This window comes from Corvus moneduloides, chromosome 7 (genome assembly GCF_009650955.1).
Source record: "Corvus moneduloides isolate bCorMon1 chromosome 7, bCorMon1.pri, whole genome shotgun sequence".
In the NCBI taxonomy this organism is placed as follows: Eukaryota; Metazoa; Chordata; class Aves; order Passeriformes; family Corvidae; genus Corvus; species Corvus moneduloides.
Window position 1 is genome coordinate 21172160 of NC_045482.1, and position 13464 is coordinate 21185623.

Sequence of the window (13464 nt, forward strand, 5' to 3'; positions counted from 1 at the left end):
TTTAAGGAAGAAAGAAGGTTAGCATTCTAAAACCATCTGAGAATAAAGATAAGAAAATTTGTTTCCATTCAGCTGGTACTCTTGCTGGCTATCAATTTACACCACCTATTTTACCCCAGTTATTAATTGTCATTGTTATTACTCTTATTATTGCACTGTTTCCCTTCTTGTCTCTTCAGCCAACAGTGGTGAACTTCTTGATTCACCCTAACAGGATGAGATATAAACTGACATGTGTTGGGCTTATATTAACACCTGTATTGTGAATGGGTCTTGCTCTGCACTCCTAAATCTTGAAGGGAGTTGTTTTCTCATTTGGCATTTTAAAAGACAATTATTTTCACTGTATAAACTGTATTCCATCTTTGTGTTTGCAGAACAAATTCCAAGGCATGATCTTTGATTTTGTAACCAAACAAGTATTTGACATCAGCATCATGATACTCATCTGCCTTAACATGGTCACAATGATGGTAGAAACAGATGATCAGAGTAAAGAAATGGAAACAATTTTATCCCGGATTAACTTGGTGTTCATTGTCCTTTTCACTGGAGAATTTGTCTTGAAATTAATTTCACTTCGCCATTACTACTTCACTATAGGCTGGAATATTTTTGATTTTGTGGTTGTGATTCTCTCCATAGTAGGTAAGACCAATTCCCTTTCAAGAAAGAACTAGTGGAAGAAATATGAAACATTTGTTTCAAGTATGTTGATACTGAATATGAAATTTTCTTTTTCCTAGATGACTTACATGTTGATTCAGATCTTCATACTATCTAGCATACAATATATGCAATGTTGCATATAAGATTTTTGTCTCTCCCATTAGATTCACTGTCATTTTCCACATCAAAACACATAATGGAACTGTTTGGCACATTAGATTAATGTGTACAAAGAGGAGTGTTTAGTGGTATATGCAAACTAACCACAGATTTACTTTCAGTACTACAACTGAAAATTACGTGAAATGGGTGAGATTTCTTTTTACTTTTGCTAACTCAGATTTGTCAGTTCAAACCTAGTGATTGCCCAAGGTGCAAATGAGTGATACATCTGAGAAAGATTGTGTTGATACAATGTAAATGTGTTAAAGAAATCTCTGATTTTCAGAAATTAAGCCAATGTCGTCCTTCATAAAAGGCAGTGATTATAGGCTCAGCTTCAAGAATTAACTGTATCTAAGACATAATCTTCCCCATCCCAACTGTTTTAAGAACTACCTGTTTAGACAGGCACTACCTACTTGCCACAAGTAGTCTTTATTTTACTTATTTACCTTCTCTAGGATAACATTTCAACATAAGGAAGATGCTTTCACCTTAATAACAGCTTTCAATAAAATGTAATAACTTCTATAATTTTTTGTTATAACATAGAATCCCTATACTGATTATTTTGGAGATAGCAATAAATAAATCTTTCTATAGGTAATTAATTAATTTTAAATTGTATTTTAATTATTCACTTTCTTTTTCTAGGTATGTTCTTAGCTGAGATGATTGAGAAGTACTTCGTATCCCCCACACTATTCAGAGTCATCCGACTTGCCAGAATCGGTCGAATCCTGCGCCTCATTAAGGGCGCTAAGGGAATCCGCACTCTGCTTTTTGCTCTGATGATGTCTCTTCCTGCTTTGTTCAACATTGGGCTGCTGCTCTTCCTGGTCATGTTCATCTATGCCATATTTGGCATGTCCAACTTTGCCTATGTCAAGAGGGAAGTTGGGATTGATGACATGTTCAACTTTGAAACGTTTGGCAACAGCATGATCTGCCTGTTTCAGATCACCACGTCTGCGGGCTGGGATGGTTTGCTCGCCCCGATCCTTAACAGTGGGGAGCCGGACTGTGACCCCCATAAAGATCATCCAGGGAGTTCTGTGAAAGGTGACTGTGGCAACCCTTCTGTTGGGATTTTCTTCTTTGTCAGCTACATTATCATATCCTTTCTGGTAGTGGTGAACATGTACATCGCTGTGATTTTGGAGAACTTCAGTGTTGCTACTGAAGAAAGCGCTGAACCCTTGAGTGAGGACGACTTTGAGATGTTCTATGAAGTCTGGGAGAAGTTTGATCCTGATGCAACACAATTCATAGAATATAGTAAATTATCAGATTTTGCAGCTTCATTAGATCCACCTCTTCTCATAGCAAAACCAAACAAAGTCCAGCTTATTGCAATGGATCTGCCCATGGTGAGCGGTGACAGAATTCACTGCCTTGACATCTTGTTTGCTTTCACAAAGCGTGTATTGGGGGAAAGTGGGGAGATGGACGCCCTCAGAATACAGATGGAAGATCGGTTTATGGCAGCCAATCCTTCTAAAGTCTCCTATGAACCAATTACAACCACATTGAAACGAAAACAGGAAGAGGTGTCTGCTGTCATCATTCAGCGTGCTTACAGACGTCACCTTTTAAGGCTAAAAGTTAAACAAGTGTCTAGTCTATATAATAGAAATAAAAACAAAGAGGGAGATGGACACATTATAAAAGAGATAATTATTAATAAACTAAAAGGGAACTCCACTCCAGAAAAAACGGATGAGAGTTCTACAACTTCCCCACCCTCTTATGACAGTGTAACAAAGCCAGACAAAGAAAAATATGAAAAAGATAAAGCAGAAAAGAACTACAAAGGTAAAGACATCAGGGAAAATAAAAAATAATGGTCTAAGAATTTTGTTAATGGGACAACTTGTTTACAGTCTTTGAGAATGAAGCATCAACTGGACTCCTGCAGGAGATTTATGCCAAACTGACAGTTTTTACACATATATGTGTGTGTGTGTGTGTGCGTGTGTGCATATATATATACATTATATATATACTTAAGGTCAGTGCCTATAACAAAACAGTGAACCTCCATCATCAAACTGTGACTCTGTTAATCAGGGTAAAAAACTTGACAAGAGGTTACTGTTTTCACTACAGCTGACACTGCTAAGAATAAGGGAAAAGGTGGCTCCACAGAGAAGACGGAGCATGAAATGAGTGCAAAAGGATACTTTATGTTCCACATCATGTAGAACAGTAATTCTCTTCACTGTTTGTAATGCAACTGCCACATCTGTCATATTTTTACAAAAACTGTATTAGTGTATTTATCATTTTTTAATTCACAGGTTGTTTACTATTATATGTGACTATTTTTGTAATAGGTTTTATGTTGGGGAAAGAGGTATGAGGACCAGGAGTTCTACTATCAGATTCTCTATAAATAACAGATAGAAGTGATTTGCATAGACATGCTGCACTTGTCAATCATGCATAAATAAAAATATGACGTTGCACAAAGCTGAAGATTTTAAGAACTTTCATGTTTCAGGGTTGCTCTTAAATTTGAGGTATTCTAACTACTTGTATGGCTGCATCCAGATTATGAGATTATGCGCATCCAGATTAATGTGCCTGGAGAGTCTCCTCTAATTTACAGGAATCTGCAATGACTTATTTTTATGTGAATCATTAAACATTAACAAGTTCTTGTTTATGTTAAAATATTTACAGCTCAAAAAATATTGTGCGGTTTCTGCACTTGAAAAATAGCTTCACCAAATTATATCTGGGAGTTCCTTTTTTTTTTTTTTTTTGAACAGCTCTTACTTTTTTCCTGGAGTATTCTTTGGTTACTGTCTTCTCTCATTATCTCCAACATCCAGTGAATCCATAAAATACCCTTTTCCATGTAAATATTAACAATATACTGTTGTGCATATTTGACCATAGAATTAAATGGCTTTGCCGCATTGGATTGCATCAGATATGTACCACAGTATGGTTAATTTGCAAGAGCTCAACAGGACATGTTGTATCCTATGTCATAGATAGTTAGGAGAGTATCACTGATGCATGTCAATGCTTTTGCTGCTGTACCTTGCTCCTTCCACTGTCCACAGTCTCCACGATAGGAAACCATGTGTCAGTGATGAAGTGAATCAAGTTGTCCAACCAGACCTCATTCTTTCAAATCATCAAGCAATAGTTTGCAGCTATTTATGAGCTTTTTTAGTTTTGCATTTTAAATTTGAAGTGGCTGCTATATGGTGTAGAATCAGACTGTACAGGCCATATTGCAAGCTATTAAACCTGTTGACAATGTGGTTACCATATATAAATAATGTAAAGACATACCATTTGGCAACAGTTCTGTATATAAGAAAAGTGTCTTCGAGTTTAGATTGCTGTTTCTTATATTTCTTTCCTCATTCACTTGGCTTATTTTCTAACCACAGTAATTCCAAACTGACATCATCACACTATGAGAAAAAAAGTGAGTATTTGTAGACTATCTTGTTTTAATAATATATTTACATATATTCCAATGTGAAGTAAATTGTGTAAATCTGGAACCCAGCTTGTTTCCAAATAGTTACAGGACATAGCAAAGAAAGCATTAGGGGAATGTATGAATTTCTAGCACTGTTTGCATCAGAAGTTCCGAGAAAGTCTCATAGTTGATTAAATCGTTGCTATCCTGCAGTGTCTGTTTACATAGTCTATTCTTATTCTTTTTTGAATCACAGTGCACTAGGCTTGTACAAATAAAATATTTCCCAAGAAAAAAATGGCACATTTGTATAATTGAGGACATCAGGACATTTTGTGTTTCATACACAAGCTAACATTAAATGTAGAAACTTTCTTTTACAAATGCTTTTGACTTGTAATGTGTTGGTGAAATGCATGCAGGAAATTGTTATTATCATAAACAACGCAAACAATATTACATATGAGCCAAAAAATAAAGATTTCTTTTTTTTTAATTGTGTTTATTTTGCTTTGTCTCTGACCTTCTGTTGGTTAAAGCAAGATAAAAACTGACTTTGGTGCAAAAGATTGCTTTCTTTTTCCCTAGAGCTAAACACCTTATTCTTCACATTTTAACTTCTACATAAAATAATTATAAAAAAAATCTGAGAACTTTGATCAAACTCCATTTATTTCTACTTCTTTGTTTATCAGCATATTTTCTGGGAATAAAACTGGACACCTACACAATTCTGCCCCAGAATGTCCTCTCAACCCTCAAGAGCCCTTCTCAGCCATAAAGGCACTGCTCAGTACTGCTAAAAAAGCTGTCCATGTTTTATGAGTCTTGAATATGCAAACAAACTCTCCAATAAAGTTTTTTTGTTTGGTCTCATATAACATTCAACCAAAGGGCTCATTGCAAACAGATAAAAGCTGGTTTTAGTTATACAGTGATTCTTTTTATTCCAGTAATTCTCAAAAGTAATAAATACCATCTCACTTGATGTCACAAGTAAGGGATAACACTGACACTCAACTGCGCCAAGTAGTGTTCATAACCAAAATATCTGGATGTTAAATGGTAACATGGCTTGACTCAATATGGATGTCATCAAGCTGTTCAAGGGTAGAAAAATTTAGGACATTGAAACACATTATCATATTATTGAATTTAAAATATATTATTATATTTCAAAATTCACAGTAAGTACAATATTCCTGGAGATTTCGCACTGGTTTGTTTTCAGTGTTCCTTAGTCTGTGGATATTATGCCATATTAACCATATTTTGGCTAAATATTAAATAGCTCATATAACCACAAAATAACGGATGGAACACTGTAACACTACAGTCTATTCAAATATCTAATACACTGAGCATCAGCAGCTGCTGCAGCTGTCTCTGAGTTGGACTATCATGCGATAAGGAAGCCATACTTCACGGAATCATAGAAAATGCTGAGTTGAAAGGGACCCACAAGGATCATTGAGTCCAACTCCTGCCCAAGGGCATTGTCCAAATCTCCTTGAACTCTGTCAGGTTTGGTGCTGTGACCACTTCCCTGGTGAGCCTATTCCAGTGCCCAACCACCATCTGGGTGAAGAGCCTTTTTCTAATACCCAACCTAAACCTCCTCTGACATAACTTCCAGCCTTTCCCTTAGGTCCTGTCACTGGTCACCACAGAGAAGAGATCAGTGCTGCCCCTCCTCTTCCCCTCACAAGGAAGTTGTAGACTGCAGTGAGGTCTCCCCTTGGTATCCTCCAGGCTCAACTAAGTGCCCTCAGCCACGCCCCATATGGCTTCTCCACAAGGCCCTTCACCATCTTCATTGTCCCCGTTTGGACACTTTCCAATAGCTTCATGTCTTTCTTATATTGCAGTGACCAAAACTGCACATAATATTCAAGGTGAGGCTGCCCCAGTGGAGAGCAGAGTTGGACAATCCCTCCCTTGCCCAGGTGCTGTGCCTAATGGCCCCCAGACACGCTTGGCCCACCTGGCTGCCAGGGCACTGCTGACTCATATTTACAACTTTTTGTTGACCAGGACCCCCAGATCCCTCTCTGCGGCACTGCTCTACAGCACCTCATCCCCAGTCTGTCTATACATCCAGGGTTGCTCCATCCCAGGTGCAGAATCCAGCACTTTCCCTTGCTGAAATTTATATGGTTGGTGATTGCCCAGTCCTCTACTTTGTTGAGGTCTCTCTGCAGGGCCTTCCTGCCTTCAAGGGAGTCAAGAGGTCCTCCCAGTTTTGTATCTTCTGTGACCTTGCTTAATATCCCTTCCAGTCCTGCATCCAAGTTGTTTATGAAATGTTTAAGAGAACAGGGCGTAAAATGGAGCCCTGTGGAACCCCACTAGTGACAGGTCACCAGCTTTCTGTCATCCCATTCATTACAACCCTTTGAACCCAATGCATGAGGCAGTTGTTCACTCATCACATAGTGTGCTTATCTGAACAGCTTTCCCTGCACCAGAAAAATGCCTTACTAAGAACACGCAGATTTGTGTAGCCTGCTCATACCCTTAGATCTTGGAGCTGGTCTCTGGCCCTCTTAGAATACAGGGTTAAAGCTCAAGATATGGCCTTCCCTAGTTGTCTGGGCATCCTTACAAGCACCTGGCCTGTAGGCCTAAATGAGAAAATCCTCTAACTTGTGTTAATGTCAGTATGTACATTCTTGAAGTCAAAGTTATGTACATTATTTATTCCACTGCTCCTCTGACTAACTCATCTAACCTTATAAATGATTCAATTTACTTCCAGAGACTTTTGGAGCTCTTCTGCTTCTTTGGTTCCTGAAGTCTAACAATTTCCTTTTACTCTTATTTTTTCATATTACCTGTTCAAACCAGCATCTAAAATCTGCAAAACTTTTGCTCTGTGAACAGGTTGGCAAGTGTTCTGATGAGGAATGCCAGTTCATCATTCATTTTCCAGAACCTGGAGTCTCTTACAGTACTCTGTAAAAGTAAGGTTATTGTATCCATCTTCATTACCAAGCACAGTATGTGCGAAAACATTGGCAATGCTTTTGGCATGGACCAGCAGAAATGGCTGAGGGTCTTGGTTCAACCAGGTCTGGAAAGAGGCTCACTTCTTTGAGGGAGTTTATGTCCTCCTAATTACCCTTTTCTGCTTCTGTGAACAACTTCTTCCCTCCTACCTATTCCTTTTTACACAGAAATCAGTTGAATTTGTACAATTTAAACCTCACACTACTCCTCTCCTATGCTTCCAATGCATTTGAATGGAAATGCCACTTGAAAGAACTCTTTACATGCTACTAGGCAAGCCAGTAGTGATGGCTATTCCAGTCAAGCATAGTTTTATATTACTGCCATAGTGCGCTTGTAGTCCTTTCCCACTGTTAGTCCTCCTTTGTTTCCAGTCAGCAAAGGAGGATTCCTTATATTATTAGCTCCTAAAATCCTCGCTGTATGACTATACTGACCCATGTCCAGGTGAATTTTCAACATGTCCAACCACAGACAAAATGCCTTCCACTCTGTATTAAACTTCTTATCTGTCACGTATTGCCAAAAAGAGAGCATTAGTAATGCTGACAGTAGAGCCAAGTCACTCTCCTAGTATATTACTTGGTACTTTTCCTTAATGAGTTTTCAGATGAAAAAATTTCCACATGGATGCCTGGAAAGGAGACATATTCCTGTTCAGTACATTACAAATTAATTCATAGGACAGCACTGCTTAATGCTGTTCCCAAGCAAGTGTTCCCAGAAGTCCCAGTGCCTCACATGAGCTAATGCAGCAGGACTAGCTTGCACAGTCATAAAAGAGTAATGAGCTTGCAGAATTAACTGAAGCTAATTCAGCACTGAAGAAATTTTAACAAAGGAGGAAAGACCAGTGTGTGGTGGAAAAAAAACCCCAACCACTTCCTTCAAGTAGGAGCAGACTGGCCACAATAAAGACAAGCAGGACTGCCACTATGGGAAGTTAGGATCCTGAGTAGGCAAATGTATTTATTGTGAAATTCATTATTGCATTAAAGGAAATGGTGAGTACTCAGCACTTCTCAGTCCATTATAAATTGCATACTGTACTTTATTGAAAAAAAAATTAAATCCTTTGGAAGATAAAATCATGATGGGAATTAAAAAATCAGGACAGCCCTTGCCCAGATGGTTCATCACTAGTATATAACTTACACGATACATTATTATTATTGCTACATTAAATGTCAAAATTGTGTGAAGATTTTTATATTTCCGAGCTTAACTCTCTTTAAGTTCTACTTGTTGTGATTTTCATGTTCATCTCTTTATTTCTTCATCTAGATAGATAAAATGGAAAAAAACATGAAGAAATCCGAGCAGGAAAGATTACTGGACTAACAACAAAATCTTACACTTAAAATAAGTTTGTATTATTTTCTACTTTTTTTGCCATTATGAAGAATGTTTGGCTATCTAGAAAAAGACAAGGCTTGGAAAGAGAAATAACACCATGTGAGTGAAGCTTAAAAACAACAGAAATAACTATAAGTAGACAAAGCAAATAGCAAGCAGAGTTCATTAGCCACGTGTTCAAATTACTGAGCTAGTTACAATGGATGTTTTCTAAAAGATCATGATTAAATCACGTACAATTTAATAATAAGACAAGATAAGGTAAAGGGGGATGGTGAAGTGCTGTGATCTGTTTCCACTAAACACCACAGAACAGGGATGTGCTTCATCTTTGTAATGTAACACATACTCTGCACCACTTTACAAATTAAATACTGCACCCTCATAGAAGAAAACATACTGCAACATGAGGCTTGCCTAAGCTAAGAAAATAAATTGCACTGCAGTAGCCTAAGTAAACTGAAGCCAATTACCATCTCTCAGGAGAGAAGACAAATCACATGCATCTCTGCAGCAAGTGCTATGTTTGATGCATATATGAAAAGACATATCATGAACAATTTATAGCAGTAAAGGAGGCATTCATTCCCAAACATTCTACACTTCAAGTACATTTCCTGTATAATAAAAGCCACTTCATGGTTTTTTTCTCATAACCTACATTAAGGGGTAACAGGGAAAACACTATCACCCCTAAAAGTATTCATTGTTTTTATAGGAAACACACATAAAAAATGTAAAAAGCACTTAGCAGACCTTACATAGTGTTATTGGGTTTTTACATAACAGGAATTTCAGTATCATAGGGATATTTACTCTTTATTCTAAAACCCCGATAGTTGGTACATGGATCATAAACACTCTGCCTCACCATTTTCCTGATTTAGAAGTGTTTGGTTTGCTTTCAGAAGGCATAGCCCCAGCTACATGCTTACCGCAAAGTACAAGCAAAGTACAGCCTTAATGAGTGAAATGGGTCATCCTAAATCGAAGGGGGTCATGCCATTTTTCTCTCGGTCTAATGCAGTGATATCAAATCCAGCAAACCAAAAGAAGCAGTTTAACATTTCATATAATAGCAGCTATTTTCAAATATAACATGCACAGGTTTTTTAATTATGTCACACAAACACTGTAAGTTGTATTATGAATTTCTTTCCCAGAGATTTGGAACTGATTGACTGAATTGAACAGCGACAAAAATTTACACTTCTTCAAATTTTCCTCTTGTTGCTGTTACAGGGGGATGACAGTGATCGGTCTAATTTTATGACTGCAGGAAGCTCAGTCCTGGTATACACTTCAGAGATCCCAGCTCTGATCTAAGGAAGGAAATTGATTGACCCAGAAAAAAATAACAGATTTTGTCTCTGCAGAATATCAAAGGCCTTATCTTACCTCTTCATGCAAATAAGCAGAGAAAGATCTGAGAAGCATGTAAAAGCATGCAGTGGGAAAGTTGTATAAATTCTCTCTCTCAACTAAGAACTAATAAATGAATTACATAAACACAAAAATATACAGAAGGTGAAAGGGATAGTAGTTTTAATTGGCATAGTCAGATCCTAACATGTGGGACACTTATCATAGGTATTTATTCTTTGGATGGGATTTTGCTACTGCAAGTCCAGGGAACAGCACATTCTTTTCAAACTCTGAAAGCGACAAGAGACAAAAGTGGCAGAGCATATGCTACTTCCATGAATGTGCGCTGCATAGAAAGGATGTTACTAACATCTCCCATCTGCACCAAGCACATCCTTAATTCATGTGTTGCAGAGTCTGTTCAGAAATTAGGACAAGCAATGATTTTTATTTTACTGTTATCTTCACCTCATAATGCAGCATTTTAACCGAGACTCTAATTTACACATGTATTTTCAATTGTATGTTTTAGACATAAAAAGCTATAACTGCTCCATTTAGCACACTACTTTTTTTTCCTTTTCTTCTTTGGTAAAAAAATGAGAATAAATTACCTGGTGCACCCAGGTTGTGCAACAGGCAGCAGAAGTATTTCAATTACCTACATCCTCTACTCATGCCCTCTGGGTTCCTCACACACAGCAGAATTTCAAGAGTTCCAAAAGAAGATATGAAGCAACACCCTTCTTGCTGCCCATATACATGGAAATACATACTGAGTGCAAATAGCCGTAAGGGGTACTTGGTGTCCATTGGGCAGCCCTGTAGGGGAACTCTCAGTTCCTAGATCCAGAACAATTAGCCTGTTTTTGTACTGTGATCTGAGTTCACCACAACTCTGACACTGACACCTTGCATGTCTTCATGATTGTCATGCAAAAACAAGTCCTAAAACTTAGTAGGTAACTAAAATACAAAGCTCCCTATTGTTTAGTTAATCCCAGAATTGTCCACAGCATGCAACATTTTTAGCTAGGTGATTTATGCTGTTAATGAAACAGGCAGGGCAATTTAATGGCTGAGTAGTAAATTCTCAAAGTGATTTTGTGAGCCTGTATTTCTTGTTCTAACAATTCTATTTCTATTTTACAGACTGTTCATACATACAAGAATATATAAGCTCTTTGTTTTGCTTCAGATAAAAATATGTAACTGACAATGCTGTTTTACTGGCTTAGCTGTTCCCAATTCACATTCTGCAGAATTTGTCTAGCTGAAGCTAGAGATTGTAAATATTTTACAGTAAAACGATATTCCTATATTTTCTAGGTCACTGCTTTTTCTGTTCCTGAATCATTAGGAACAAACAGCAGGAGTGAAGGAAAGGCTCCATCTGAAGATGGAATACAAAGAAGACCAATTGTTCTCTGCAGCTTCACCACTGCTCCCACACTGCTCTACAGCACTGAAAAACATACACAGAGCTGCTTCCCTTGGGAAACTAAGATCCAGATAGTAACTCTCATTTAACATGGGGACTTAAACACTTCAAGGAAGTACTAGCTGGAGTCCGTTCTTCCATTTAGCCAAATCGCTCTAATTAATTCCCCATTAAAATCGTAGGGTTTCTTTCCATCTTTACTCTCCCAGAGCTCTATACTTTCCCTCTTTATGTCAGCCTACGTTAATTTGAAACAGGGACATCTTCCTGTTGTCTGTGTACAGCATTCCTGGCTGAACTTTAGGCTGAAAACTCCAGCACTGAATAATATTAATAACACCACAGATAACAAACTCTTTTCCACAACTCATCTTCACTAGATATTATGTGTAGACATACAGAGTGACAGCTGTATGGTCCTTACTATAAAATTTCATTCATGTAAACCACAAAAATTCCCATCTTTCATTTATCTTGTTCTGTACCCTTCAAGACTGTCAGACTCTGACAGTCCTTTACTTTTTTTGAGGTTATGGTAACTCTCTTCTTTACCTCTCAAGTTTCCATGTCCTTACGCAAGCACTTCACTTCCTCCTGTAGCAGAGGTGTACCTGTGCTGCTGCAAAGGAGGACTGGAATTGAAACAACAAGCATCCTGCAGCAACTCCAACTCCAGCTGTGATCTTGGCAGATTGCAGAAGTTTAAATGAGGCTGCTCCAGGTCAGGCCATACGAAACCTGTAGAAGGAAAATACTGATAATTCACTAGGTGGCACTTTTATGACCCACTTGAATCTGAAGCCAAAGAAGATGCAATCCCATTTTTCTGCTATGACATCAACAAGGTCAAACCATATTTCATCACTGAAAATGCTGTAAGGCCTCTCTCACAAGCAAAAGTCTGTGTGTCCTAAGTAAAGCTCAACTTCATATTTCTACTTACCTAAATTTGCTGGACATACTGAGGGAAGACTGAGCTGAAGGACTTTTCCTGTTTATTCTCATTAAACATTTCCCACCATATGTGTCTACTTTCTGCTGGTAGAAGTGGTCATAGCCACAGAGCTCTCCCTTCCTATTCAGACCAATGACCTTAAATCACTGCTGTATTAAAATGCTTTCACCTCAGCATATAGGTATACCTTCCCTTCTGAAGTGCCTCACTCGGAAAACCTTTGGTCAATACAATGCAAAAGCTCCGGCAGTCCAACTGCGAGTGTCCTCCTGCCTTTCCAATCCAGTAAAGATTTCAAATGGCAAATGCAAGCAGCCCCTATCTCGCTGTCTGCAGCGATCAATTCTTTCCCATTCCTGCATTTCAGGGAGGACGCACGCACATAATAGAGTAGACAGGGTAGACGTAATCATGTGTAACCCATACAAAAGAACCCACAGCTAGAAGGAGAGTATCTTCATGCCCTTCCCCCCACTTAGGAATTACTATCATCTTACAAGAGCCCTCCCTAAGGGCTGTGTGTAGTCATGGTGACAAGACATCACCACCTGTCTGCCCCTGCAATGGAGGCAATGAGCCAGAATGCAAAGCTTTGTTTTGCTGCTGCTGAATGCATACAGCACATTTCCGACTAGCCTGACTTGAACAGAAACCAAAGAAAATGACAACACTTTTAAAAATATAAAATCTTAAGAAAGTTACAGATTTATTAATAATGGCTTATGAAAATGAATCAATAAAACAAAGTGGCATAAAAATCTTCATAAATTAACATGCTTCTCACTCTTCAAAATGCAATTTTAGTCATAAAATCATAAAAATGGATGCTTTATGACCAAAAGCTGAAAATGTAGACATTACAGAAACAGAATTTAAAATAGGCTGCAACTGTTAACACACATTGCTTTTATTCCAGTGAAAATGCACACATACTATTAAATACTGCTTTCCTGCTGTTAACAATGTCCAGCTTGCAGCATTTTGCCTGTTTTGGTACTGACTCCAAACATCAGCTGACCAAAAATCACAGAGAAACTGGCTAAATTACTAGCACGATACAGC

General features: G+C 38.0%; 1 protein-coding gene and 1 long non-coding RNA gene across 2 annotated transcripts in view; one reads left to right on the forward strand and one right to left on the reverse strand.

The window, feature by feature from the left end:
- LOC116446511 (sodium channel protein type 2 subunit alpha-like) overlaps window positions 1-4772 on the forward strand; it is a 70622-nt gene extending 65850 nt beyond the window's left edge. The window contains 2 exon segments of the mRNA XM_032114476.1: window positions 374-648; window positions 1486-4772. Coding sequence (XP_031970367.1) covers window positions 374-648; window positions 1486-2675 — 1465 coding nt within the window. The 3' untranslated portion in view covers window positions 2676-4772.
- Window positions 4773-7896: 3124 nt separating this feature from the next.
- Window positions 7897-12827, reverse strand: LOC116446512. The gene is made up of 3 exons (XR_004241255.1): window positions 12590-12827; window positions 12000-12185; window positions 7897-9963 (listed from the first exon to the last, which is right to left on the reverse strand). It is a non-coding gene; the product is annotated as an uncharacterized LOC116446512 (long non-coding RNA).
- Window positions 12828-13464: the final 637 nt, after the last annotated feature.